The following is a 25,201-nucleotide window of genomic DNA, read 5'->3' as shown; positions in this document are numbered from 1 at the left end:
TATTTTTACCTCCGCCAAGTGTAACGGCGGCGGTTATTACCTTCACCAAGGAGGTTATGTCTTTGCTAGGGTTTGTTTGTTTGTTGGTTACTTAGCAACATAACTGAAAAAGTTATGGATGGATTTGGATGAAATTTTCAGGAAATGTTGATACTGGCACAAGGAACAAATGATTAAATTTTGGTGGTGATTGGGGGGAGGGGGGGTTGATCTGCCTTGGCAGAGGTCTGCGCTCTCCAAGTGCTTTTCTAGTTCAGCATTTTTTCATTGAAAATCTGGTATTTTTACCTCCACCAACTGTAACGGCGGAGGTTATGTTTCCATCGGGGTTTGTCTGTCTGTCTGTTAGCAACAAATGATTAAATAAATTATGGTGGTGATCAGGGGATGGGGGACGGGGGGACGGGGGACGGGGGGGGGTGTTGTCTGCGTCTGTCTGTTAGCAAGATAACTCAAAAAGTTATAGAGGGATTTGGATGAAATTTTCAAGAAAAGTTGATACTGGCACAAGGAACAAATGATTAAATTATGGTGGTGATCAGGGGGTGGAACGGATCTACCTTGGCAGAGGTCTGCGCTCTGTGTGTGCTTTTCTAGTTTAGCATTTTTTCAGTGAAAATCTGGTATTTTCCTGTATTTAATTCACTGATCATGTGGATGTTCATTAAAGCATAGAGTAAATGCTTTTTTTTTTTTAACTTATTACCTCCGCCAAGGAACAGCGGAGGTTATGTTTTCATCCGGGTTCGTCTGTCTGTCTGTTTGTTAGCAAGATAACTCAAGAAGTTTTGGACAGATTTCCATGACATTTTCAGGAAATGTTGATACTGGCACAAGGAACAAATGATTAAATTTTGGTGGTGATTTGGGGGGGGGGGGGGGGACTGATCTGCCTTGGTGGAGGCCTGCGCTCTCTGAGTGCTTTTCTAGTTCAGCATTTTTTCAGTGAAAATCTGGTGTTTCCCTATATTTAATTCACTGATCATATGGATGTTCATTAATTTTTCAAACTTATATTTTATTGTTTCATTTTTGACATTATACAACACAAACATTTAGAACACAGTGTCAGTTGTCATCCTGTATTTTGTCCATTTTTTTCCATTAATCTTCACATGTTGCTTCCTGTAGTCATATGATATAAGTAAGTCTCTCCATGTTGTGTATTTCTTCCACAGTGTCTCTCCAATTGTTTAGGGTGGGGGGGGGGTCCTCTTTACACCATTTTAATGTGATGGCTTTTTTAGACACTACCAAGAGGATTTTAATCACATATTTATCCTTACTTGGTGTGTCTTTTCCTGTTAAATGACCCAAATATAGCACAGAACATGTCCTTGGTAGTATGTATCACAATATTTTCCCAAGTTCTCAGAGTCAATTCAAAGGTTTTTCTAGTTTTGGAATGTAATTGAGGAGACCCGTACGGTGGCCGACAAGGAAGGGCCAAACACATTGCAACGGCCCAATGCGTCTTAGTTAAGAGAAAACAGCTGCAAGTACAGAAACGATGCAAATTCACAAACTCAAACACAAGTCTAAATGGAGGAATGTGGTGCAAATGAAAAAATTCACCGCAAGAAACAAAAACAAATCTGTAATCATCAAATGCTCTGGGAACTGCCCTAAAAGTAGCACTGGGTCTTTATGGGTTAAAACATTTGGCAGTGTAGAGGAGTTGGACAGCTGTTTTTTATGGTTTTGTTACTAATATTACTACAGTCAGAAAAACAATTCCTCATAAGAAGAATATTGTATGTTATTTATGGAAGCTGAGCAAACTCCATTTGCTAACAAACCCTCTAACAGCCAGTAAATGTGTCCTTTGAGGTAAAATATTTCTCAACAATGAACCAGTGTTCATCCAGGTAATTACAATAGTGATCAGCCAGCTTACTAAAAATGTCACATTTTTAAAACTAACAGTGCACAAAGACTCCCTCAACCCAACTCACAGCTGTAGATTTACAAATAAAATATGTACACGCATGTACATATATGCAGGTAAACTGTATGTAAGATTAAACAATATTTAATAATTAAAAATATTGATATTCTGTTCATTTTTTCATGTGTCCTCAATTCACTCTCGCTGTCATCTATCAGTACTGGAGCTAAAGGCTGGTCTATTCAATGCCTTTGAATGTAAATGCAGTGGGAATAATTGCACTCTTTCCATGAAATTGTATTTCAAATGCATTCCAATGATGATTATCAAAACTGGGGTCTGAAAGTGTAAAAGTAGAACATCAGAGAGATAAAAAAAAAAAAAAAGATTTACTGGAATGTTAATGCAAGTCTGATAGAGAGGAAGAAGATTGGACACGATAAGTGATTAGTGCTGATAAAGTGAGATGAGATGTCTCAGCCCTTAAGGCGTTTAGGTGTCGACTTTATCTCTCTATCTGTGCTGTGGAGTCATTTTTACCAAACAGCCTCAGGTGACAAGAACCGGGCCAGTGATGATGGGGTCCATTTACAATAATAGAAAAAGGGGGAGAAAAGGGGATAATTTTGTTCTACTTATCCCAACTGTACAAAAAGAGTAAGAGCTGGTGTGTACGCATGCAAATAATAAAATAAAACAGGGTCTGAAAATGCTGAAGCAGTTTAACCTTCGCCGACTGTGGATGTGCCTCTGCTTCAGAGGTCCATTGTCCATGTATCTCTATTATGCTTCTGGTCACGGTTCCCCGGCTCTGCCCCTGCTCATATGGGAGATATCTGTAGAATAATTCCACCTGTCTGTTCCTATCTCCTTCTCCCTCCTTCTCTTCCCCTTTCTTCCTCCTGCTTTTTTTTTGTATGATCTTTCTGCATTCCTCTCCAGCTGACCTTGGTGTCCTGTCAGTTCCTTCCATTTCCACACCTCACACACTACTAGCTGCCCCCCCATCCCACCCCCCAACCTCACCCCCTCCTCCTCCTTCCTTGTCCCTTGACTCCTCCCCCTGGACCACTTTTCTCCCCTCTCTCCTCCTCTTTGCTGCCTCCCTCTTTGCTCTCTGCAGCTGTACATACTCTGCTTTTTAATTAGACAGTCTTTAGCTCCACCTCCTTTTCGCTTCTCACACTCCAAACCCCCCCCCCCACACACACACACACACACACACCTCCTCCAACCCCTTTACTTACAAAGATATGAGGTTTTGCATGGTGACACAGAAAGAGGGGAGGAGGTCATGATGGAGAGATGCAGAGGAAAAGGGGGGATAAAGGAAAAAGAACAAGGCAGAGAGGCGAGCTGCGAGGAGCATCAGAGAGGATAACTGCCTGTTTGCTCGCTCTCTGCCTTCTTGCTCCCCCTCCTGTCCATTCACTTCCAGTCACAGCACAAACGCTCAGACAACTAGGTAGGCACAGCAGAGCTCAGAGCTCCGAGGGATGGTTTAAAAAGGTTTCCCACGTGAAGGCATGAATCCACGGACGAAGAAGAAGAGGGCAGGATAGAACAAGACATAACCAGAAAGGAAAAGGAGAAGAGGTGGGGGGGAGAAGAGGAAAGACAGAAACAGAGAGAGAGAGAGAGAGAGAGGGAGAGAGAGAGAGAGAGAGAGAGAGAGAGAGAGAGAGACACGGAGGAGCAGATGGACTATGCAAAGAGGAAAGAGAGCGGCGTGAAGCTCACCGAGCAGCAGTGACAAGAGAGGTGAGAATAAAAGCAAACATGAACGCCAGAGGGATGGAAGAATGGGAAGAAGAGACATGAAGGAATAGCTGAGCAGAGCAGAGGAGAGGAGAGAGTGTTTTATGGGAGAAAGAGGCTACACTGAGGGAAACAGGAGGAGAAGGATGTGGTATGTGTGACTCAGTTCTGTGTACTGATGGAAGATAGTATAGCAATAGTACCCATCCGATTTCTCTGAGTATCACCATAGAGATAACCAAGTGAGAGAGATCAGAGCTGAAGGCAGGTTGAAAAGCATCCTGCAAACAAGTATTAGTATTAGTATTTTTGTGCAGGTTATGTATGCATGCAGTATCCTCTGACTGGTTTGTTTATTTTATTATCCTGCTTGATGGGAGGATGGCAAGAAAGCCACTGTTATTTGTCCTTGCATGCGTGCACACACACGTGCATGCATACATTTTGTTTGTGTGGTTTGAAGGTGTTTGTGTGTGCACGCGTATGTATTTGTACAATGGGGGGGGGGGGGGGGGGGGTGCATGTGCTCACAGTAAGCCTGTGTGTGTGTGTGTGTGTGTGTGTGTGTGTGTGTATGAGTGTGTGTGAAATCAAGTGAAATGGGATTGTGCGTGTGTGTGTGTGTGTTTGGATGCTTGGATTTGCTTTACTGCAGGTGTGGGAGTTATTTTGTGAGATTGTGCAGCTTTATGAGAAGCTTTAAAGAGTGAGGAGCTTAGATTGGTCTGTCAGTGATGTAGCTTTGCAGATTCCAGCAGCGTGCTTTCATTGCATATTTGTCATGAGCAAGACCGTGTGTGTGTGTGTGTATGTGCGGTGGGGGGCATACACTGAAAGTTTGAGGAGGAGGAGGCACTGAGTGAGGGAATTCCATTTGTATGGATCTGTGTGCATATGCACGGTCCAATGCATGCTCATGTTCTGCAAACATAAGTCATTTTGCAGAGTCATTAAAGAAAGTCTTAAATCCTTTTTAAAGACATCCATGTGTTCGAACATTATGCCAACAAATTATGGGGTACTAATGATTTATGTTTTTTTGTGTTTCTTAATTAATTCATTCCATACACACTAATGCTGCCATGGCAGAAATGCATGCAAATGTAATTGTACACACTCTCACTTACTTGCATGCATCCACCATCACATACACACACACATACAGACATGCACACACATACACACATACACACACACACACATGCACAGGTGCACACACACACATTTGATGTGTGAAGAAACGCTGTGCTGTTAATCTTCTCTGTCATCACACTACTCTCTCTCTCTCACTCACTCAGCTCTACAGTGTCTTTGCCTTTTTATCTTATCTTATCAGTGTGTTTTTAAGGGGTCAGCTATCTCAATCTGTCTGCTTCCTCTTTTCTATCTACAACTTAATCCTTTTCTCACATTGGTTATAAATCTGTCTCGACTACTTGAAACATACTCCGGTCTTCTTGGACTTTTTCCGTGTTCTGCTGGCCAGGTGTTTTCTTGGGGCTGACAGCGACTTAGGCTTTATAGGTAACACACTATGATGTACTCTGGGGACATTAGTTTGGACAGGGACACTGCAGCACGACGGCGCAGGAGAGACTAACTCCCAGGGAGTGGACTTAGCTGTGTATATGTGTGTGTGTGTGTGTGTGTGTGTGTGTGTGTGTGTGTGTGTGTGTGTGTACATAGTGTGCTGCTGTGGACCGGGCATGTCAATTTTTCCACCTGTTAGGGTTTTATTATTCTGATAATTTCCAGAGACCTTTGAAACATTGAAGCGCACATTGAATCCCATGGTAGAGTGAAGAAGAGAGACACAGAAGCCAGGACATAAAAGGACTAACCAGCCAGAGAACAAGACAATTAGGCAGCAGAATGAAAAGAGAGAGAACATTGTTTACTCTGGCTTTCTTTCAGAGAAACCCAAACATCCTCAAATTGCTCACAGTTGGTTAAGTATGCCTCATCACAATCCATTGGCCTATATATAGGGATTTCATATTAGAGGAGAGGATTTTTGTCAGAGGAGGACAGATGGAACAAATCATTTCTGACACTCACTCTCAAAAAGTTCGAAGTAATCCGGCCATCCTTCAAGGAAACTGGAACAGTGGGGTGGCTGCGCTGTCCTCTTTAGCAGTGAGCTGGCCAGTCACTCTGCAAGCTAATATTTATCAGTGTGTGTGAGCGCAGAACATTTGCAAAAGAATACGTTGGCACTCTGAGCTGAACGATTCACGACAAAACTACAAATACTGACACATTTAATACATTTGGAAATCTGTGCTACGACTATGAATATTCCTGAACTATTCAAACATTAAATCAGTGGTTCCCAACCTTTTTTCGCTCATGACCCCATTAGAAAATCACAAATTTCTGGCGAGCCCAGACATTCAAAATGAAGACTTTTTTTGCTAAAATTAATTTGTTTTTGATCATGTAATAGTTTACTATACTGTGTTGCAAATAAACATTCAGTTTAGTGGACATTTAGTCTATATAATGTATATTATTATGGACGGAGGCAGTAAATTCAGGTGTAGATTACTGCACAAAGAGAGAATTTTATTTTTCTTGGTCAGGATATGTACAGTCAGTCCAGCTTGGATTTACAAGGAGGACAATTAATACTGAACAAACAAGAACTCAAACTATGAATTATGAAAGAGCTGCAGCATCTGAAACTGACCACAATGAACATGTGACACATAAACAGAACCACAGTGCTGCAGTTTCACACTCACAGTTTGTCATGTCTGTTATGGATTGGGATTGTCTCTCTCAACTCACCATATATTTTTTATTTGTAAGTTTGGTTTTTCTAATTTCTATCGATTACTAGAAATTTCAGGCAACCCCATTTGAATTCCAGGCGACCCTATGTGGGGTCCCGACCCCAAGGTTGAAAAACATTGGGTTAAATACATCAAAAATAATCTCACTGTGTAATTTTGTCCAGCACTTCTCCAACATTTCTGTACAAACTGTGTTTATTCTGATGTAAAGTATAAAGTGTCACAGTGGTCTGTCTAATTATGTTTTAATGGAAGCTTCTGGGCAAAACAGTTTTTTGGTTAAAAAAAAATCTGACCCGACCCCAAGGTTGAAAAACACTGGCGTACCATAATGCGTACAAGAGAAAAACTGAAACTAAAATATTGATCTCAGCATGTTAGTATCGATCTGATACCAACACCAACTTGTCATCGATACTATTGATACTATTGATTGATTGACTACTGACTACTGATTGACCACAATGAACATTTGACAGATAAACAGAACCACAGTGCTGCAGTTTCAGAGTTTGTCATGTCTTTTATGTATTGGGATTGTCTCTCTCAAGTCACCATATAATTTTTATTAGTATGTTTTTGTTTTTTTTGTTTTTTTTTTATCAATTACTAGAATTTTCAGGCGACCCCATTTGAATTCCAGGTGACCCCACGTGGGGTCCCGACCCCAAGGTTGAAAAACACTGCATTAAATGTATCGAGCATTGAATGTTTCATCTGCTTCGCTGTGCACAATGAGGCAGAATTTTTACCTTTTTTTTTTTTTTTTTTTTTAGCTTTCAGTGATACCATGTGCATAGAAGCAGCATTGCTTTTGAAGTGTAGCCTCAGGGCAGGGATGATATGTCTGCTGGATAATCAGAGACTCATCTGACGAATTATAAACCAAAACAAACCAGCACAGAATGCCCAGACTTTAACAAATAATAAATACAGTGTATTATAATTATTATTATTATTTTCCCTGACTATATTCTGTCCTCACAGATATATTAGAATCAAGTGCATTGTTTGATGTGACTGTACGTTGTTTGCATAGTTTTGTGATTCATGTGCTTTTAGTGCAGTGCATCTCATGACCCGTCCACATTTGCTTTGGTGATTAAAAATTCAATACATACCTCAACTTTAATGTCAAGGGAAAAAAAAAAAGAAGACATTTTTAACTTCCTATTTGTTTAATCTGTCTGTCGGTAGATGTAATCATTTAAAACTTATACTCCAGCCTGTGCAGCCCAGTGAAATATAGCTTGCAGTGATGACCGACTGTAACTGGCCAAATCAAATGCCAGAACAAAGTCATAAACAAAACAAAGCAGCATTTTACATCTTGCTTGCTATTACACAAGTGTCTGACCAGAATAACAATGCTTGTGTTCACTGTGTTACCTCGAATATGTAATGAATTTTAATTTAATTTGTGTTTGTTTGTGTAATTTAATTTGCCGTTAAGCATGATTGGGCTTAAGATTTCATCAGTCATAGAACTAAATCATCATCAGCTACAACACAAGTGTCGTGGCACCGTTCCCATCTCTCTCTCGTTTTCTGTGCTTATTTCAATGACTTCTTTTATTTATTTATTTATTTATTTTTAAATTTCTATGCCTGTTTGTGACCCACGTTGTGAGTCCGTTATGAGCTCACATTTGCATTTTTTATAATGCGCTCGCTGGTTTTATTACGCCAAATAAAACGTAACATCTCCCTGTTTGAGACATTATTGGGCTGAGACGCTCACGTTGCTCACTTGGGAAAATACTCATGCACAGTACAGGCAACTAGTTGATCTTTAATACGAGATGTCTTTGGTAGTGGGGGGGGGGTGGGTGGATCCGAATATCGATAGTATTGATGCCAAGTCAGTATTGGTATCAGATCGATACTAGCGTGGTGAGATCGATACTTGAGTTTCAGTTTTTCTCTTGTACGCATTATGGTACGCCAGTGTTTTCTCAACCTTGGGGTCGGGTCAGATTTTTTTTTAACCAAAAAACTGTTTTGCCCAGAAGCTTCCATTAAAACATAATTAGACAGACCACTGTGACACTTTATACTTTACATCAGAATGAACACAGTTTGTACAGAAATGTTGGAGAAGTGCTGGACAAAATTACACAGTGAGATTATTTTTGATGTATTTAACCCAGTGTTTTTCAACCTTGGGGTCGGGACCACACATGGGGTCGCCTGGAATTCAATGGGGTTGCCTGAAATTTCTAGTAATCGATAAAAATGAGAAAAAAACAAACTTACAAATAAAAAATATATGGTGAGTTGAGAGAGACAATCCCAATCCGTAACAGACATGACAAACTGTGAGTGTGAAACTGCAGCACTGTGGTTCTGTTTATGTGTCACATGTTCATTGTGGTCAGTTTCAGATGCTGCAGCTCTTTCATAATTCATAGTTTGAGTTCTTGTTTGTTCAGTATTAATTGTCAGCCTTGTAAATCCAAGCTGGACTGACTGTACATATCCTGACCAAGGAAAATCCAATTCTCTATTTGTGCAGTAATCTACACCTGGATTTACTGCCTTCGTCCATAATAATATACATTATATAGACTAAATGTCATCTAAAATTAGTGTTTATTTGCAACATGGTATAGCAAATGATTACATGATCAAAAACAAATCAATTTTAGCAAAAAAAAAAAATGTCTCTGTTTCAAATGTCTGAGGTTGCCAGAAATTTGTGATCTTAAAATGGGGTCACGAGTCAAAAAAGGTTGGAACCACTGTGGTATGCCATGTAGTTATATTTTCAGGCTGAAAATTGAATTGAATTGAATCGAAAAATCTTTAATGTCTCCAAAGGGCAATGTAATTTGCTACAGAAGTGTACATATCTCACATATCACCAAAACAATCTCACATAGTACAATAAATACAATAAATACAGTAAATAAATAAATAAATAAATAAATAAATAAATAAGCCATCATGGTTAACGGTGCATTGTTCCAACAGGCTCATCTACAGGGTATTTAAAAACTTAATGGCAGATGGGATAAATAATTTGCGATATCGGTGTGATTTGGCTCTGCAAATGAGACAACAACAAGCTGAATAATTTGTAAAAAGGCGATAAGGTACAGATAATTTTCATTTAATTTTTTTATTGCAGTTTCTGAACACGACCTGAAAAAAATTATTTATTTTAATTTGTTTTCCGGTGATCATTTTGTGCACTTTGTTAATTAAATTTTTTTTTTTAAATTCCACAAATGACAATGTATGGGGAAAAATGTTTTGTTCCTGTTCTATCGTTTCTGAAAAAAACATATTTTGATAATAAAGTATTTTCTCTTTACTAATAAATTTTGCCCTAATTCTGTCCCGGGTTTTAAGTATTTAATAATAAAAAAAGGAAGCATTGCGAAAACACTTAAAGGTCATGAAAGTGTATGTCTGTCAGAGGGGTTCATCTGTGGAATAATCTGGAGCAAAACTTCAAAATGTCTTCTTCAGTTTGTGCATTTAAAAGGATGGATAAATCCACTATAATAACAAAATATAGAACATTATAGAAGTGCGCATAAAATAAGATATTATTGTAGTTAATTGGTTATCATGATAAGAAGATATTATCACATTTATTGATCATTGTATTTCTAGTAAATATTTAAAGTGCATATAAATGTTACCGTCTATATTAAAAACGGTTGATTATGCAAATGTGATTGTGTGTGAGATGACTAAAAAAGTGTATGTGAATGGTTTGTATGGATGTTTTGTGTTATTGTAAAAACATACAGAGGAAAATGTGTGTTAACAAAGCAAAAGAAGTGGATCTAGTTTGATTATTAGTTTGTAAAAAGTTGGTGGAGACTATAAATTATACTTCTGCCCACTCCTTTTCGAGCGCAGAAAAATTTTATTTATTTTTTTGACCATGTTGTATGATTCTTTGTTATCTGATGATTCCATGTGCTCGAAATAAAACTACTACTACTAGGGCTGTTAGAAAATATCAGTTCTGCAATCTATCACTATATTTCATTTCACGATATTGTATTGATATTTTATATATTTTTAGGTATTTATTCAGATGCAGATATTGTGGAGGTTCATTTTTGTTTTTTGGTTTTCTTTATTGTTTTTATCTTATTTAATATAATTAAACACTGTTTTAATAAATAATGGTTATTTGAATCATCCTAAAAGCACTTTTTACTGTCTGAGAGGCAGATGTGAGTTCCTTTGTTGGGATTGCACAAAAATAATATGATCTTAGTTCTGAACTAAAACAAAATTTAAGTTTGAACACAGGAAGATTTTGTGATACAGCATTAGATCCTGTTGGGATCAAATAAAACTGTGTTTAGTATTTGTGCAGATTCCACGTGTAATTCAATTCTTCCAGGAAATAATCATTTAAAAAAAAAGAAACAAACAAAAAATCGCCTTTTTAACAGTATCATGATATATCGTGATATATTGTATCGTGATCCTAGTATTGTGATTTGTATCATATCGCCAGATTCTTGCCAATATACAGCCCTAGACGTTAGCAAACCCACTGTTGTCTAGTATTGGTTTGGCTGAATTAGGCTACGTTCAGACTACAGGTAAATGTGGCCCAAATCCAATTTTTTTGCCTATATGTGACCTGTATCTGATCTGTTAAAGACAGTTTGAACAGCAATAATCCGACCCAGACCACTTTCATATGTGGTCCTAAATCGGATACATATCGAATATTTTGCAATGCCACATCAGTCTGAACAGCCAGGTCGCATTTATCCGACCTTTACATCATTGAAATGCCAGTACAGCCCGACTGCAACACGTTTGCAAACAGATATAGGTCGCCAGAGATGAGTGTCTTTGATCCTGTTGGGATCAAATAAAAATGTGTTTAGTATTTGTGCATATTTCTGGTGTAACTCAATTCTTCCAGGAAAAAATTGTAAAAATAAATAAATAAATAGCCTTTTTAACCCCTTTAGCTCTATCAGCCCGCCCGCAGGCTGAAAAAATTATATTAACATTCATCTACTATAAAAATATAATAAATCAGGACAATGGATGTTTTTTTCAACTTTTGCTCAAAGTTTAGACCCTAATGTTAATAAAAGTACATCGAACGTGTATTTTAGTGCAAACTTTAATGTTCAAACATGATTTTTAATCTTTGTGGGGTGAAATATACGCTATTAAACGTCTCCGACACGAACAATTCATTTATGCATATCATCGTCAATCCAGCCAAAAAAAACAGGCGAGGATAAAAAATTTCAATTTCTCTTTTAGTTTGTTATAGTTTACTCAGGCAGAGTAATAGATACAATATTTTAAACAATGGGAATAGATTCTGTGAGGTCTCTAAATGTCCATAGACACCAAGAACATCCATATGAACCTTATTATTATAAGTATGATAAGTAATTCTTCATTTACTTTGGGTATGTCTTTTTAGGCATTTTTCCCCTGAAAATATGGTCAGGGTTAAACAGGTTTTAACAGTATCATGATATGTCGTAATATATCGTATCGTGATTCTAGTATTGTGATTTGTATTGTATTGCCAGATTCTTGCCAATACACAGCCCTAACTACTACTACTACCAGAAAATTACTTGAGATTTAACAATTCAATTATGCATCCACCTTACCTATTAAAACCTATCAGTATCGATATCGGCGATACTGGCCCTGTATTTACTTGGTATTGGATCGATACCAAAATATGCAGTATCGCACACCACTAGTCTTTGGACAAGAACACCCAGGCTTGTACACTTTGCATGTGTTGTGTGAGCGGACTGTTGTAAATTCTTCTGACAGAGTGCAGGTATAACTCTTAGCCGTCTTCATGCTCACAGGGCCAATAACTGATCATATAGCTTTTCTTAGTTCCTCTCCAGTTCCTCCTTAAATGGCTTGACACGCTGATGCTCCTGATTTACCACATCACTGAACCCTAACCATGACATTTCCTCTGCTGCCAGGGGTTGTTCCCTCCTGCTTCGGTCCCTGTCCCCCCCACCCCACCCCACCCCCCCCTTACCTCTGCCTGCCTGTCTGTCTGCCTCCGCCTCTTCTCGCGCCTACTTATTCACATTCTTACTCCTCGCGGTTTACTGTGTATGTGTCTCATAGCATCTCTAAATATAACCGAGCATGTCTACCTCCTCTCCTTCCTCTTCCTCTACCCTGCCTCCTCTTCATCTCGGCCCTGTCTGACAAATTTAAGCTTGCCTAGACAATCCGATCTGACATGCTTTTACATAACAATTCAATCCGCTGCACCTTCTACCTCCTCGGCACAGTTAGGCCCAAAGGTGTGTTATTGGCATGGATGCAACTCACAAACATCCCTGAAAGACTCCACGCATCAGATGATTGTAATATTTTCATGAGCACAGTCTCAGATTCTTGCGTTTTAATCCATAAAGACCCAATGCTACTTTTTTGGCAGTTCCCAAATTAATTTTCCTCTGTATCAGGGGTGTCAAACTCATTTTAGTTCAGGGGCCACATCCAGCCTAATATGAAATAAAGTGGGGCGGACCAGTAAAATAATGTAAATAATAGGATAAGAACTTGTAAATAATATCAACTCCAAAGTTTTCTCTATGTTTTTGGGTGAAAAAAGTAAAATTCTGTACTGAAAATGTTTACATCTACAAACCGTACTTGAACGTAACATGAACAAATATGAACAACCTGAAAATTCTTAAGAAAAATGAGTGTAATTTTAACAATATTACACCCCAGTTTATCATTTATACATGTGAATCACAACTTACAGATCACAGTGGATCTACAAATACACAAAACATTTATTAATAGGCAGACTATTGTTAAAATACTACATACTTCTCTTAATACATTTCAGGTTGTTCATACTTTTTGTGAAAAGCCAGTCTGTAAATGTAAACATTTTTGTGTAATGTTACTTTTTTGACACTAAAACAAAAAGAAAAAATTAGCTTTTTTTCATTATTTATAGGTTACTATGATAGTTTTTTACTGGTCTGATCCACTTTAGATGGAACATCCCTGACTGTTTATATCTTCAGTGTAATTTTTGCATTTCACAAATTCATCTCAGGGGCCAGACTGGACCCTTTGGCAGGTTGAATTTAGCCCCCGGGCCGCATGTTTGACACCTGTGCCCTATATTTAACCTTTCTTAAGTGATTTATCTTCATTTATCATAATATTACCCTCTGTATTTTGCCATTTTTTCAGTGAAAATCAGGTATTTTCCTATATTTAATTTACTGATAATGCACTTTAATCATCATGCTGAGAATACTTTTGTGGGTTATTATATCTAAAACAGAGAAAATTTGAGAAAAAGTGAGGTTTTTTTAGTAAAATATATAATTAACTGAACATAAACCCAGTGTGCCCATCCACTGTCATTGATCCAACTCCATGGGTTTTACTGGTGAATCAATGTTGGAGAACACAGGTGTCAAACATGTGGCCCAGGGACCAAATCTGGCCCACCAAATGGTTCAATCCGGCCCCTGGGATGAATTTGTGAAATGCAAAAATTACATTGAAGATATAAACAATCAAGGATGTTCAAATCATTTTAGGTCATTTCAATCTAAAAATGATCAGATCAGTAAAATACTATCCTAATAACCTATAAATAATGAAAACTGTACATTTTTGTCTTTGTTTTAGTGTTAAAAAAAAGAGACATTACAAAAGAATATTTACTTTTACATACTAGCCTTTTACAAAAAATGTGAATATCTAAAATGTCTTCAGAAAAGTATGTAGAATTTTAATAATATTCCCCCTGTTATTTAATGTTTTGTGCATTTGTAGATCCACTGTCATCTCTAAGTTGTGATTCACATGTATAAATGATAAACTAAGGCGTAATATTGTTAACATTGCACTTATTTTACTTAAGAATTTTCAGGTTGTTCATATTTATTCATGTGATGTTCGAGTACAATTCGTAGATGTAAACATTTTCATTAAGGAATTTTACTTTTTTCACTCAAAAGTTCTTATGCTATTATTTATATTATTTTACTGGTCCGGCCCACTTTCTATCATATCAGGCTGGATGTGGTCCCTGAGCTAAAATGACTTTGACACCCCCTGTTGTAGAAGATGACAGTGTTTCCATGGTAACTACGGAGCTTCTGAACGTCCAAATGGGTCATATCTGATGACCATGAAAAGACGACAAACTGTATTTTACACCAATTATTTACATGTATTGATAGAATTAGTGGATCAACAGTGATTTACCTTTTTTATAGCAGTGGATGAGTTTGGTCACTGGTGGATTTGAGTCTTTATGGGTTTTAACACATCAGTTATGATTCTCAGTGTCAGTAACAGCTTAGCGCAGGGAGATCAGATGTGACCTAAGCATTATCCCTACATACATACATACATACATACATACATACATACATACATACATACATACATATTCACTGAGCCAGAAAGCTACACACAGGAATAAGGATGGATGTCTACACTCCAACAAATAAAACATGGGAATTTGTTGGATTTAGTTAAAAATGTTATGTAACTTGTTCCACGAAATATAGTTATATAAATGTAAAAAGCTGTTGCAGTTAATTGCAAAAATAACCTACTAATGAATCCAAAGTAATTGTGTCAATAAACCCAAAGGAAGGTGTTGCTTTAATGCTACGACTCAAGAATTACATTTTCTAATCAACAGTATTAGTTTGGATTTACACACATTTTGTTGTAAATTTAGTGATGGGAAGTCCGATTCTTTTAACCAACTCAATTCTTTCGGTTCATTCGTCTGTTGCGAATCGATTCTGAACTGATGCAGGATGTTTTTTTTAATTAATGAATTGATTCGGAATTGATTCGCAACAGACGAACGAACCGAAAGAATCGAGTTGGTTAAAAGAATCGGACTTCCATCACTAAATTTACAACAAAATGTGTGTAAATCCAAACTAATACTGTTGATTAGGAAATGTAATTCTTGAGTTGTAGCATTAAAGCGACACCTTCCTTTGGGTTTATTGACACAATTACTTTGGATTTATTAGTACATTGTTTTTGCAATTAACTACAACATCTTATTACATTTAAATAACCATATTTCGTGGAATAAGTTACATAACATTTTTAACTAAATCCAACAAATTCCAACGTTTTATTTCTTAGAGTGTAGATTCACAGCTTTCTCCAAGAGGTAGGCAGCTATAGCAAGGCAGCTGTTGTAAATCTTAAATAATAACCACAAAGAGTTATGACCCTTGCTGGCATTATGCAGTCGCACACCTTCCTCCTCCCGCCTAGTGATTTATCTCTTGTCTGCCAATAAAGCTCAACATGAAAATGTCACATGTGGAAAAGGGCTGGCCTCAGCCATAGGCGGAAGCTCATGCAGCATTAAGGGGGTCTTGACTTATTAAACTGTCTGTGTAAATTTTGATCTGACGGTAGTTTGCAGACTTAGTGGGAGGAAGCATGGACAGAAAAGGGATGTAGGACAGAAAAAAAAGAAGAAGAAGCAGGAGAAATTGCAGGGAAGCCAGCAGCGTTGGTGGAGGAAGGTGGAAAATGACAGAGGTGAAAAGTAAAAAAAGAAAAAAAGCACAAGATGAAAGACGGAGGATAGGATCAGGAGGACACCTCACAGAATGAGTAAAGGTAATGGTCCTACGATGGGTGGAGGGAAATCTGTCAGGGTGAAGGTTGAAAGTGGTGCTTTTCACTGGAGATGGGCAGGAGGACTGATGAGCGCAGGGCTATGGGATATTACTGAAATGAAAAACAGGAAGAGAGGTGGAAACATTCTGTCTGGGGAGATTTCAAAGGGAAAATCACCGTCAAGGTCAAATGGACAATAGAGATCAAAGCAGGTCACGATTAACTGCTGCTATCAACAAGGTTATTATCGCTAACGAAAACTAAGAAAATGACGAAAACTAGAATTGAAAAAACATTTTCGTTAACTGAAATAAATAAAAACTATAATTAAAAGAAAAAAATGATAACTAACTGAAACTGTATTGTGTGCTTACAAAACTAACTTAAAAGTAGGGTTGTTAGAAAATATTGGTCCTGCAATATATCGCGATATTTCATTTCACGATATTGTATCGATATTAAAAAGTACTGTATTGATATTTTTAGGTATTCATTCAAATGCAGATATTGTGGAGGTTCATTTTTGTTTTTTTGTTTTTTATTGTTTTTTGTCTTATTTAATATAATTAAACACTGTCTTATTAATATAATGAAATTTGAATCATCCTAAAAGCACTTTTTGCTATCTGAGAGGCACATGTTTGCTCCTTTGTTGGGATCGCACAAAAATAATATGATGTCAGTTCTGAACTAATAGAATATGAACATTTGAACAGGATCTTAAACTGTAATGTTTGTAAAACATAATTTAAGTTTGAACACAAGAACATTTTGTGATACAACTTTAGATCCTGTTGGGATCAAATAAAAATGTGTTTAGTATTTGTGCATATTTTTGTTGTAATTCAATTCTTCCAGGAAAAAATTGTTAAAAAAAAAAAAAAAAAGCCTTTTTAACAGTATCGTGATATATCGTGATATATTGTATTGTGATTCTAGTATTGTGATTTGTATCATATCGCCAGATTCTTGCCGATACACAGCCCTACTAAAACGTATAAAAATTATGCATACGTTTTCATCTTTGTCAATGTCGGATTGATACAAAATTGATTTATTTTGCTCTAGCAATTTTAGCTAGCGGCACCATACGACACTTGACAGTCTGTCACTTGTGGTTTCCAGTCGTCTTCTGGTCCCCACTCTACCTGGAAACATGGAGACTAAAGTTGAGAGAAAGCAGCAGAGTCCTGTCTGGGATTTATTTGAATACGACGACGGAGAAGAAGAGAAAAGATATAATAAAACTAAAACTAAACTAAAACTAAGCATTTAGAAAAAAATGAAAACTAATAAAAACTAGCAAACCTGCTCTAAAAACAAATTAAAACTAACTGAATTACAGAAAAAAAGAGTCAAAACTAAATCAAACTAAACTATAATGAAAAATCCAAAACTATTATAACCTTGGCTATCAGTATACCTTTGCTTTTGTCTTTAGCCCCTGCGGTGGCGGATTCAGTGAGTGTGTCTGAGTTATTATTGTGTACCGTTATCAAAAGTGATACAGTATCCAGTGTGAATCACAGCGAGGCACCTTATTTGTATACGCTGCAGTGATAGGAATGGGAAATGAGCAGGAATCCCGTAGATTATTTCTAAATCCATTAGTATATCTGAAAGTTTATGGTTGAAATTTGCCCTCCAGGCTCTGTCTGCAGTGACTTTAATCATAATTAATCCTAATAACCGTGTTGTTTAAGGGGCTGACGGTGGGGCGCGGTTGTGACAAAGATCCTCCTCTTCAGAGCTACAGAAAGAAAAAGAGAAAACAGCGGACGTAAATAAAAGTGGCAGCCCCTCGGGTATCTCTCTCCCTAAATAACCTGGGAGCTGTGAAGGAGTCACTAATTACCCCTCCCACGGTAGAAAGAGAAGCAGAGTAACGGCCACTCTCACACACACACACACACACACACACACACGCACACACACACACACACACACACACACACACACACACACACCACACACACACACACACACAAAATTAGCCCAGGCCTGTCAGTGTCGGAGGCCATCATGAGGAAATAACAAGGCACAGATTCATAGATCGTGTAAGGCAAACGACAGCATCACGCCTGACTGCCAGTGGCACAGACAGGAAATAGAAGTGATATATACATATATATATATAAAGGCCGTAGATCGTCAAAAACAGAGCAGGGAATCAGTTTGACGAGAACATACTACTAACTACAGCATGGCGGACAGACTGTCACACAGTGACCAGATGAATCAGAAAGGATGTCACCATGGCAGATCATCAAGCACCGTTAACAGGGCCACAGACTGTTAAAATAGCAGGAAAAGAAAAATCTGTAAGGCATACTCCTATGAGGAATAAGGGCAGGAATAATACTGAATACCAGCATGAATTCAGCTGCTGCTTTGAATGCTTTTAATTTTAATGTTGGTATTACCTGAATATATGTATAATAGAGACACTTCAGACAAGAAAGAAATGTCAGACAAATATGTGTCCCCTTCTGGCAATGTGAATAGGCCTTAATTATCACTCACTATCATCCACTTGTTTTTTGTCGCTATTTCTCTATTGCTGATGATATATTCAGCCCCTTTTCCTGCTCTTTTTTATTTTTCATTACTTTTCCTGATTTGACGTCTCCTTTTTCCATTCTGCGTTGACCCTGCACTCATGCATTTTTAAAATAACTGTCTACCTTATATCTTCTTCATTATCATGAGGACCAAGCGCATTGTATTTAAATGGAAAAGCAATATTATAGTAACAATTACAGTCTCTTCTTCTTCCTCTTCTCTCTCTTTGTCTCTCTGCTGTCTTTAGGAACCCTGTCTGAAGCCATGAGAGAATGAGTCACTGAGAAGAGGCCTGACAAAAGAAAGCGTGAGCGATAAAATCAATTGGAAGGAAGGAAGGAAGTGAGAGGGAAAAAAAAGTTGAATGACCAGAATGGGGAACCATGTAGGCCCATCCCATACATTGGCCATCCAATGTGCTGAGGGCCCAGGGGACAATGCAGTTGGAGAAGAAGTGGCTGCCAAGTAGACAAGCCAATGTGGTGAATACAGAAAGGATGGAAAGGCTGCATTCCCTTCCTTCCTGCTTACATGCAGGTGATCGAGAAGACTCCATCATCAGTTCATCTCTTTGGATAATTATAAAAAAATGGAAATAAGGAGCAAAAGTGCACAACAATATGGACACCTCTCACAAACGTATTTAAAACGGTATTTGATGCTGCGATTATTTTTGTATGAGAGCAGAAATCTTTATGGCTTTTTGGTTTAGCCTTCATCAGAGTGATTCGTGTTTTATTTTTTCTTGCTGTGCTCAATATTACTACGCCTTGAACTGTGAATATGGTAATCCATCCTTTCTTAAGGACAATCTTATTTGCAGAGGAAGTCCTTGGTGAATAGATAGAAGATAACCTGCACTGCTGCACAAAATCCAGTGCTGTCCAGAGACAGCTATTTCCCAAGTTTGTGTTGTCATGAAACTGGAACTCAGTCAATCAACTGTGCAGATCTCTCACTGTTATAATAAATACATGAATGAGAGGTCAGCGTTCTTGTTGACACACTAACACAAATAGGCCTTCACAATATACAACTGCCTGCAGAGCCTGTGGATGTTGGGGGAGCAAGAAACACAAGAGAAATGGTGAGCAAAGAGCCCAATCACGTGCTCACAGGCCAAACCAATGGCAAGAGCACCTTGGCGGACAAGCTTCCAGGAACTATGACTGTGCGCTCTGTGCTGCTCAACCGAGACTCCCCCGACATTGAAAGCCGCCTCAAGCGACGCCGTAACCGCACCCACCAGGTCCGTTTCAAGGACCTGGAGGATGGCAGCAGCAGCAGTGGCAACAGTGGAACCGGAGAAAACAATAGCCATCAGAGGCCTGCCACAGACTGTGACAGCCCACATCCTCTTCGTAAACATGGCAGCAGGACGCCTGAGCCGTGGACTGACAGGGACGGACCACGGACTAACAGTCTACCTGGCCAGACCTCTGTGGTGGGTGCCGTGCGTGGGGACATGGCCAGTACTATAGAGGTGGTGGCTGCTTTCTTAGCCAGAGCCCCTCCCCACCCATTAACGCCTGGTCCTACACGTCGATGCTGGGCACCACCGCAGAGTAACTCCCTGACTTTGCCAATGACACGAAGGTCCAGTACCAGCACCAGCACAGCCATTCAGACCTCCCCATGTTTAAAAAAGTCCATCTCCTCCACTCACACACGTAGCCAGAGCCTTGGAGATTCAGTTGGTGTTGATGGGGATGATGAGCATGACTCCCAAGATGAGTATCTTATGCACAATCACGTGCCTGGGCCTAAGGATCATAGTCCTACGGGGTCTGGGGACCGATCTGTGGTGGAATGGAAGTCTAAATCCAGGACAGATGTTAAATCAGCTGTTACTGTTGTAAAGAATTCAAGGCACAGCTGTCCCCCATCAGTACTCCACAACACTGAGCCATGCCACTATTCTTCTGTATCCTGCAGAGATGGTCCGAAGCGCCAGGGAAGCAGCACTCCCTCAGTGATAAGGAGGAGAAAACGCCTGAACCGAGCAACAAGTGATCCTGGAAAGGAGGTGCACTACTGCACTACTCCTACGCAGACTGAAAGCCCCCGTCTATCTCCACCACCCTCAAGTACCAAACTATGTACCACTCAAGTTCAAACGGAGAGTCCTTCAGCAAATCCAGATACAAAATACTGCACCACCCAAAGTCAAACTGAAAGTCAGACTCAGTCTTCACCTTTGAGTGACAAACCACGCACAAATAAAACCCAAATCCCCAACTCTAACCCCGCCCTACCTCCAAATGCTGAGCAGTGTACTACTCAAGTACAAACAGACTCTTCTTGTCACTCTCCTCCAGCTCTTCAACCTTGCAATACCCAGACACAAACTTGCCGACCCTGTGCTTCCCCGCCTCTGACCACAGCATCCAAGTCAATGCCAATTCAATCTGAGCGCCCTGGATCACCAACTGGGGATGCTCAAGCCCCTTCAACAACTGAAATAACTACTGTGCCTTACTGTACTTCTCCTATAAGTGCACCAACACAATCCCCTGAACACTGCGCAAACCCACCTTCCTCCCCTCCAGGCAAGCCAACCTGTACCACTCCACCTCCACACATAGCACTGCCTGTTCCTTGCTCTACTTCTGCTCCTGTCATTGTCCAACAGTCTATTCCCTATTATACTGTTGTGTCACCACCAACAACCCCCAGCACTGCTGTTGTCCTCTCTACTCCTTCCTCTACAACACCACCATGTCCAACTCAAAACTGCACCTCACCTGTTTCAAACATAGTGTCACCCACTCCCCTAACCTGTTCTACCCCTACCCCACCTTTAACTTCTAATGATACTACCAGACATTTAACCACTCTTGTGAACTTAACACATGAACCACCACACATTACATCAAACTCAACACCTCCTACAAATCTAACACCTTGTACATTTGTAACTCAAACTGCCCTGTCATGCACCTCCATATCATACTACACTACCACACATCCTGTTGGTCCAAATGGTCCTCCCACAAACAATACATCACCTTCTTATACCACTCTTATACAAACTGTTTCACATTGTAACATCCCATGTCAGGCTTTGCAAAATACCTCTGCTGTCAGCACAGGGATAACCCCCTTCTCATCTCCAGTCCCCAGACTCAAATCTTGCACTTCTCCACCTCCACTGGTGAAGACTTACACATCAAATCTTCCAAATGTGCAGCAGTGTGCAACACCAACTAAAACCGTTCCTCTGTACTCTTCCACATTTCGTGCAGCGCCACCATACACTCCCCCCTCTCAGGCCCCCCACAATGCTCAGGATAAGAGGGGCATTCGACTTCCACCTCCTCCCCCACCACCTCCACCCTACACCCCACGTAAAAAGGGAACTGAAACATCAGGTCCTGCAAATCGAACACCCATGCTCAGGGCAGACAGCAAAGCCAACGAGAAAGATAAAGACACGGAGAAGGAAAAAAAGGAGGATAAAAAATGTAAAGACTCACCCAAGCTCTGTGAGAGAGCCAGCTCTCTGAAGCACAGAGCTCAAACCCCGCCTATTGCTGTGATGAAGGGAGAGAAGCAGGCCTCCTCCTCCCCTGCCAAGGCCTGTTTTAAGCCCAGCTGTCTCAGCTCAGCCCAGGCTCAGCTAGGGGTCCTTCACAAAATGCTCTGCTCAGGAGCCAGTGCCAGGCCCGGTACTCCCAACAGTCAACACCCTCTTCCTCCAAGCCAGCAGGGTTGCTCTGGAGCTTGGGGATGCTCTGGTTCTGGGGAACGGCCTACCGCTGGGCCTCTGACTGCTGCCCAGGCTGACACACTGAGACAGGTCCAGGAAATTCTAGGAGGGTTGGTGTCAGGAGCCAGGTGCAAATTGGACCCGTCCAAGGTGACAGAAAAGCTGCTGAGTCCCAATGGACCCCTTCATGACATTCGTAGCCTGCAAAACCAGCTCCACAGTCTAGAGGGGGTCTTGGAGACCAGCCAGAACACCATTAAGGTCCTGCTGGATGTCATTCAAGACCTTGAGAAGAAGGAGGCGGTGCGGGATGGGTGAGGCAATATTTCATTTTGGTGGGGCAGTTAACTCCTGCACACTGATTCTTAACCCAAAAGTTATTTACCAGGTCTAATCTTTAAATTGTACCTTCTGTATTTTTACATCAGTAACTTACCTTAAGACACAGGCAGTCACATAAATTAGGTAACAGCAACTGATACTTAATCATTTGTTTCCAAAGCCAGAGGCAAACCAATTTTCATATTTAGTTTTTCACAGCAAAAATTTGTAAACCAAAGTCCTGACATGATTTAACACAATCCCTGTGTAGAGGTAGAATATTACATGACACACAAAAAATTATACAAATTGGCCGTGCACTTAACGCTGCAAAAATATTCATCGATTCACCGTGATTCGCTCAAGTCATCTTGTTACATTGAGTGAAGTAACTTACACTACTGTAAACTATCAGGTTCACCAAAATCCTTCTTTGACATACTTAAATATAGTCAAAACAACAAATAATTATTCCAGAATGTACCAAAGATTTCCAAAGGGTGACCCAGTTCTTCTTTGCAACTCCTGTTTCAGGTGTTGTTCAACAATAGTGTCAGTGTTGCTATGAAATGTTTCATTGCCCAAGTTAAAGTGAAGGGTTTTGAGACGGGTTTGCCTGGGTTTTTGTGCACTGCAAAAGCCGTAGGCCAAAAGAGAGCTATTCCACATTTGAAGTTCTGAATGTGAAATGACTGGAGGCCTCAGGCTAATAGAGCTGTAAACCCAAGGCTAAAGGGGGCTCTCAGCCCAGGGCCAACTGTTGTGAGAAAAACCATGTGGTAATCCATGTTAAACCTTGATATTCAGTAGCCTATTTTCCATTACTAATTAAAAAACACAGAGTGGGCCCCAAATGCAGGCACTGTACAAGGCACAAGCGCTTGGTATTTTGGAGACCTGGGAAGTAAATGTCAGCTTGTAGCCTAACAGCCTGCTGTTTTATTCCACGACAGCTAATTTCTCAAGCAAGAATCTGGTTGTCTCTGCATGAAAACAAATGAGGGGCAGACACAAGAGCATGTTCACTGCTTTGCACTAAAAGATTGTCTCCCCTCTCTCCTGCAATGGAGTATACAAGTGGGTTGTGTTTAGGCAGATTATTCTTCTCCAAAAAGGCAATATCCACAACCCAGCAGTAATAACCTCCCTACATCATGTGCTGTGAATATTACAGATAGATGGTTGTTGTGCCTAAGCTTTGTGATGCAGCTCCTCTATTTATAACCAATCCCAGCATTGTAAGCATTGTAAAGACTCTGCCAACAAAGCTGTGTGGACAAAACCCAATGTAAATTTGTTAAGAATGAGACAGCAAGAGAGAGCGAAGTGTCTAAAACAACAGAAAGAAATCCATGCTGGAAGTGAGATGGAAATTCGAGCAAGCATCTGTAGTTATTTTTGTTTAGTCTCATATGTCAGTCATGCACGCCTCGGCGCTGGATATGCTAAAGAATTCATGTCATGTCACACCGCACAAAGATTGAAGATCGGTTGCACCTATTTTGCAGCTCTTTCCTCATGCATGTATGCAGCGTGCAGGGATAACGTAGATCAGAATCGGTGTTTGGCTGTCATCGTGCTGGTGATTTGAGATGCTCTGTGCCTCTTAGTGTAAACCCTTTACCATTCTCATCAAGTCTTTAATTAATCTGCTTCCTACATTGTAAGCTGCTTAGTAAATTCTCCCGCCTTATCGCAACCAAAATAGTACATGATGTGGGGACAGGAAAACTCTTGGATGGGATACAGCTTCCATGGATAGATGTGTGTCTATGAATCCATGGAAAGGCTTGACTGATATCTGAGCAGTATAATCCAAATCATACTGTTAGCTCTAATGCCCAGACTATACTTACGCAGATGCCGGACATGTGACTGCACAGCCTTCTGTCCCATAAAGTGACATTTCTTGCATGTTCCAGCCTTAAGTATTCAGCAACAAGGCTAAGTCTAATGCATGCAGACTTGACTTTTACCTCATAAGCATTATTTTATGCCTGAAGTGAGATAGTGACTCATGGTTTACGTAACGGCCTGAGCCTGTTGGAAGGGGTATCGTTCATTAAAAAGTGATTCAGGGGTGATTTCAAAGAGGAGATTGGTATATGTGCAGGAGTGTGTGCGTACCAGAAAATCACTTCAACAAGGAAAACAGTAACCTGAATATGTCTTCATCAACACACAAGCACATGCACGCGAAAAAATCATTCTTTTACCCCTGATATGTCATCTCTATGCTTGTCAACAGAAGACACTCTTACAGGACAGGACAGGACATTGAGAACTGTGGCACCTGCAGGGACTGCGCCTGCATCATCTACAGGTACTGTCATCGTATCCGTCTTAGTGTGTATGTAAAATCCTGCATATTTATTGCTTTTAAATTCTTTTTTTTTCCCTTACATACGAGCACCGAGAGCACCATGTGTGTCACACTGTCATTTTGAATCTCATCACTTTTGGGATTTCAGTTTTGTGGCTTGGTAGGACTGCTGTTCTACTCTATGGCTACGTTCAGACTGCAGGCAAATGTGGCCC

At 39.8% G+C, this 25,201-nt stretch overlaps 1 protein-coding gene across 3 annotated transcripts in view; it reads left to right on the top strand.

Annotated features, from left to right (window-relative positions):
* The first annotated feature begins 3,166 nt into the window (after nt 1-3,166).
* The window catches only part of LOC115429962 (flocculation protein FLO11), an 83,629-nt gene continuing 61,594 nt past the window's right edge, over nt 3,167-25,201 (top strand). Inside the window, exons 1-3 of one of the 3 annotated variants that reach the window (XM_030149809.1) lie at nt 3,167-3,649; nt 18,881-22,656; nt 24,915-24,986. In XM_030149809.1, the coding sequence (XP_030005669.1) occupies nt 19,718-22,656; nt 24,915-24,986 (3,011 nt within the window). In that variant the 5' untranslated portion in view covers nt 3,167-3,649; nt 18,881-19,717. Of the gene's footprint in view, nt 3,798-18,880; nt 22,657-24,911; nt 24,987-25,201 lie in introns of all 3 variants that reach the window. The other 2 variants (XM_030149807.1, XM_030149808.1) reach the window with 2 other exon arrangements.

This window comes from Sphaeramia orbicularis, chromosome 12 (genome assembly GCF_902148855.1).
Source record: "Sphaeramia orbicularis chromosome 12, fSphaOr1.1, whole genome shotgun sequence".
NCBI classification, from domain to species: Eukaryota; Metazoa; Chordata; class Actinopteri; order Kurtiformes; family Apogonidae; genus Sphaeramia; species Sphaeramia orbicularis.
The sequence above is the reverse complement of the archived record's forward strand: the minus strand, read 5'-3'. Positions and strand labels throughout refer to the sequence as shown.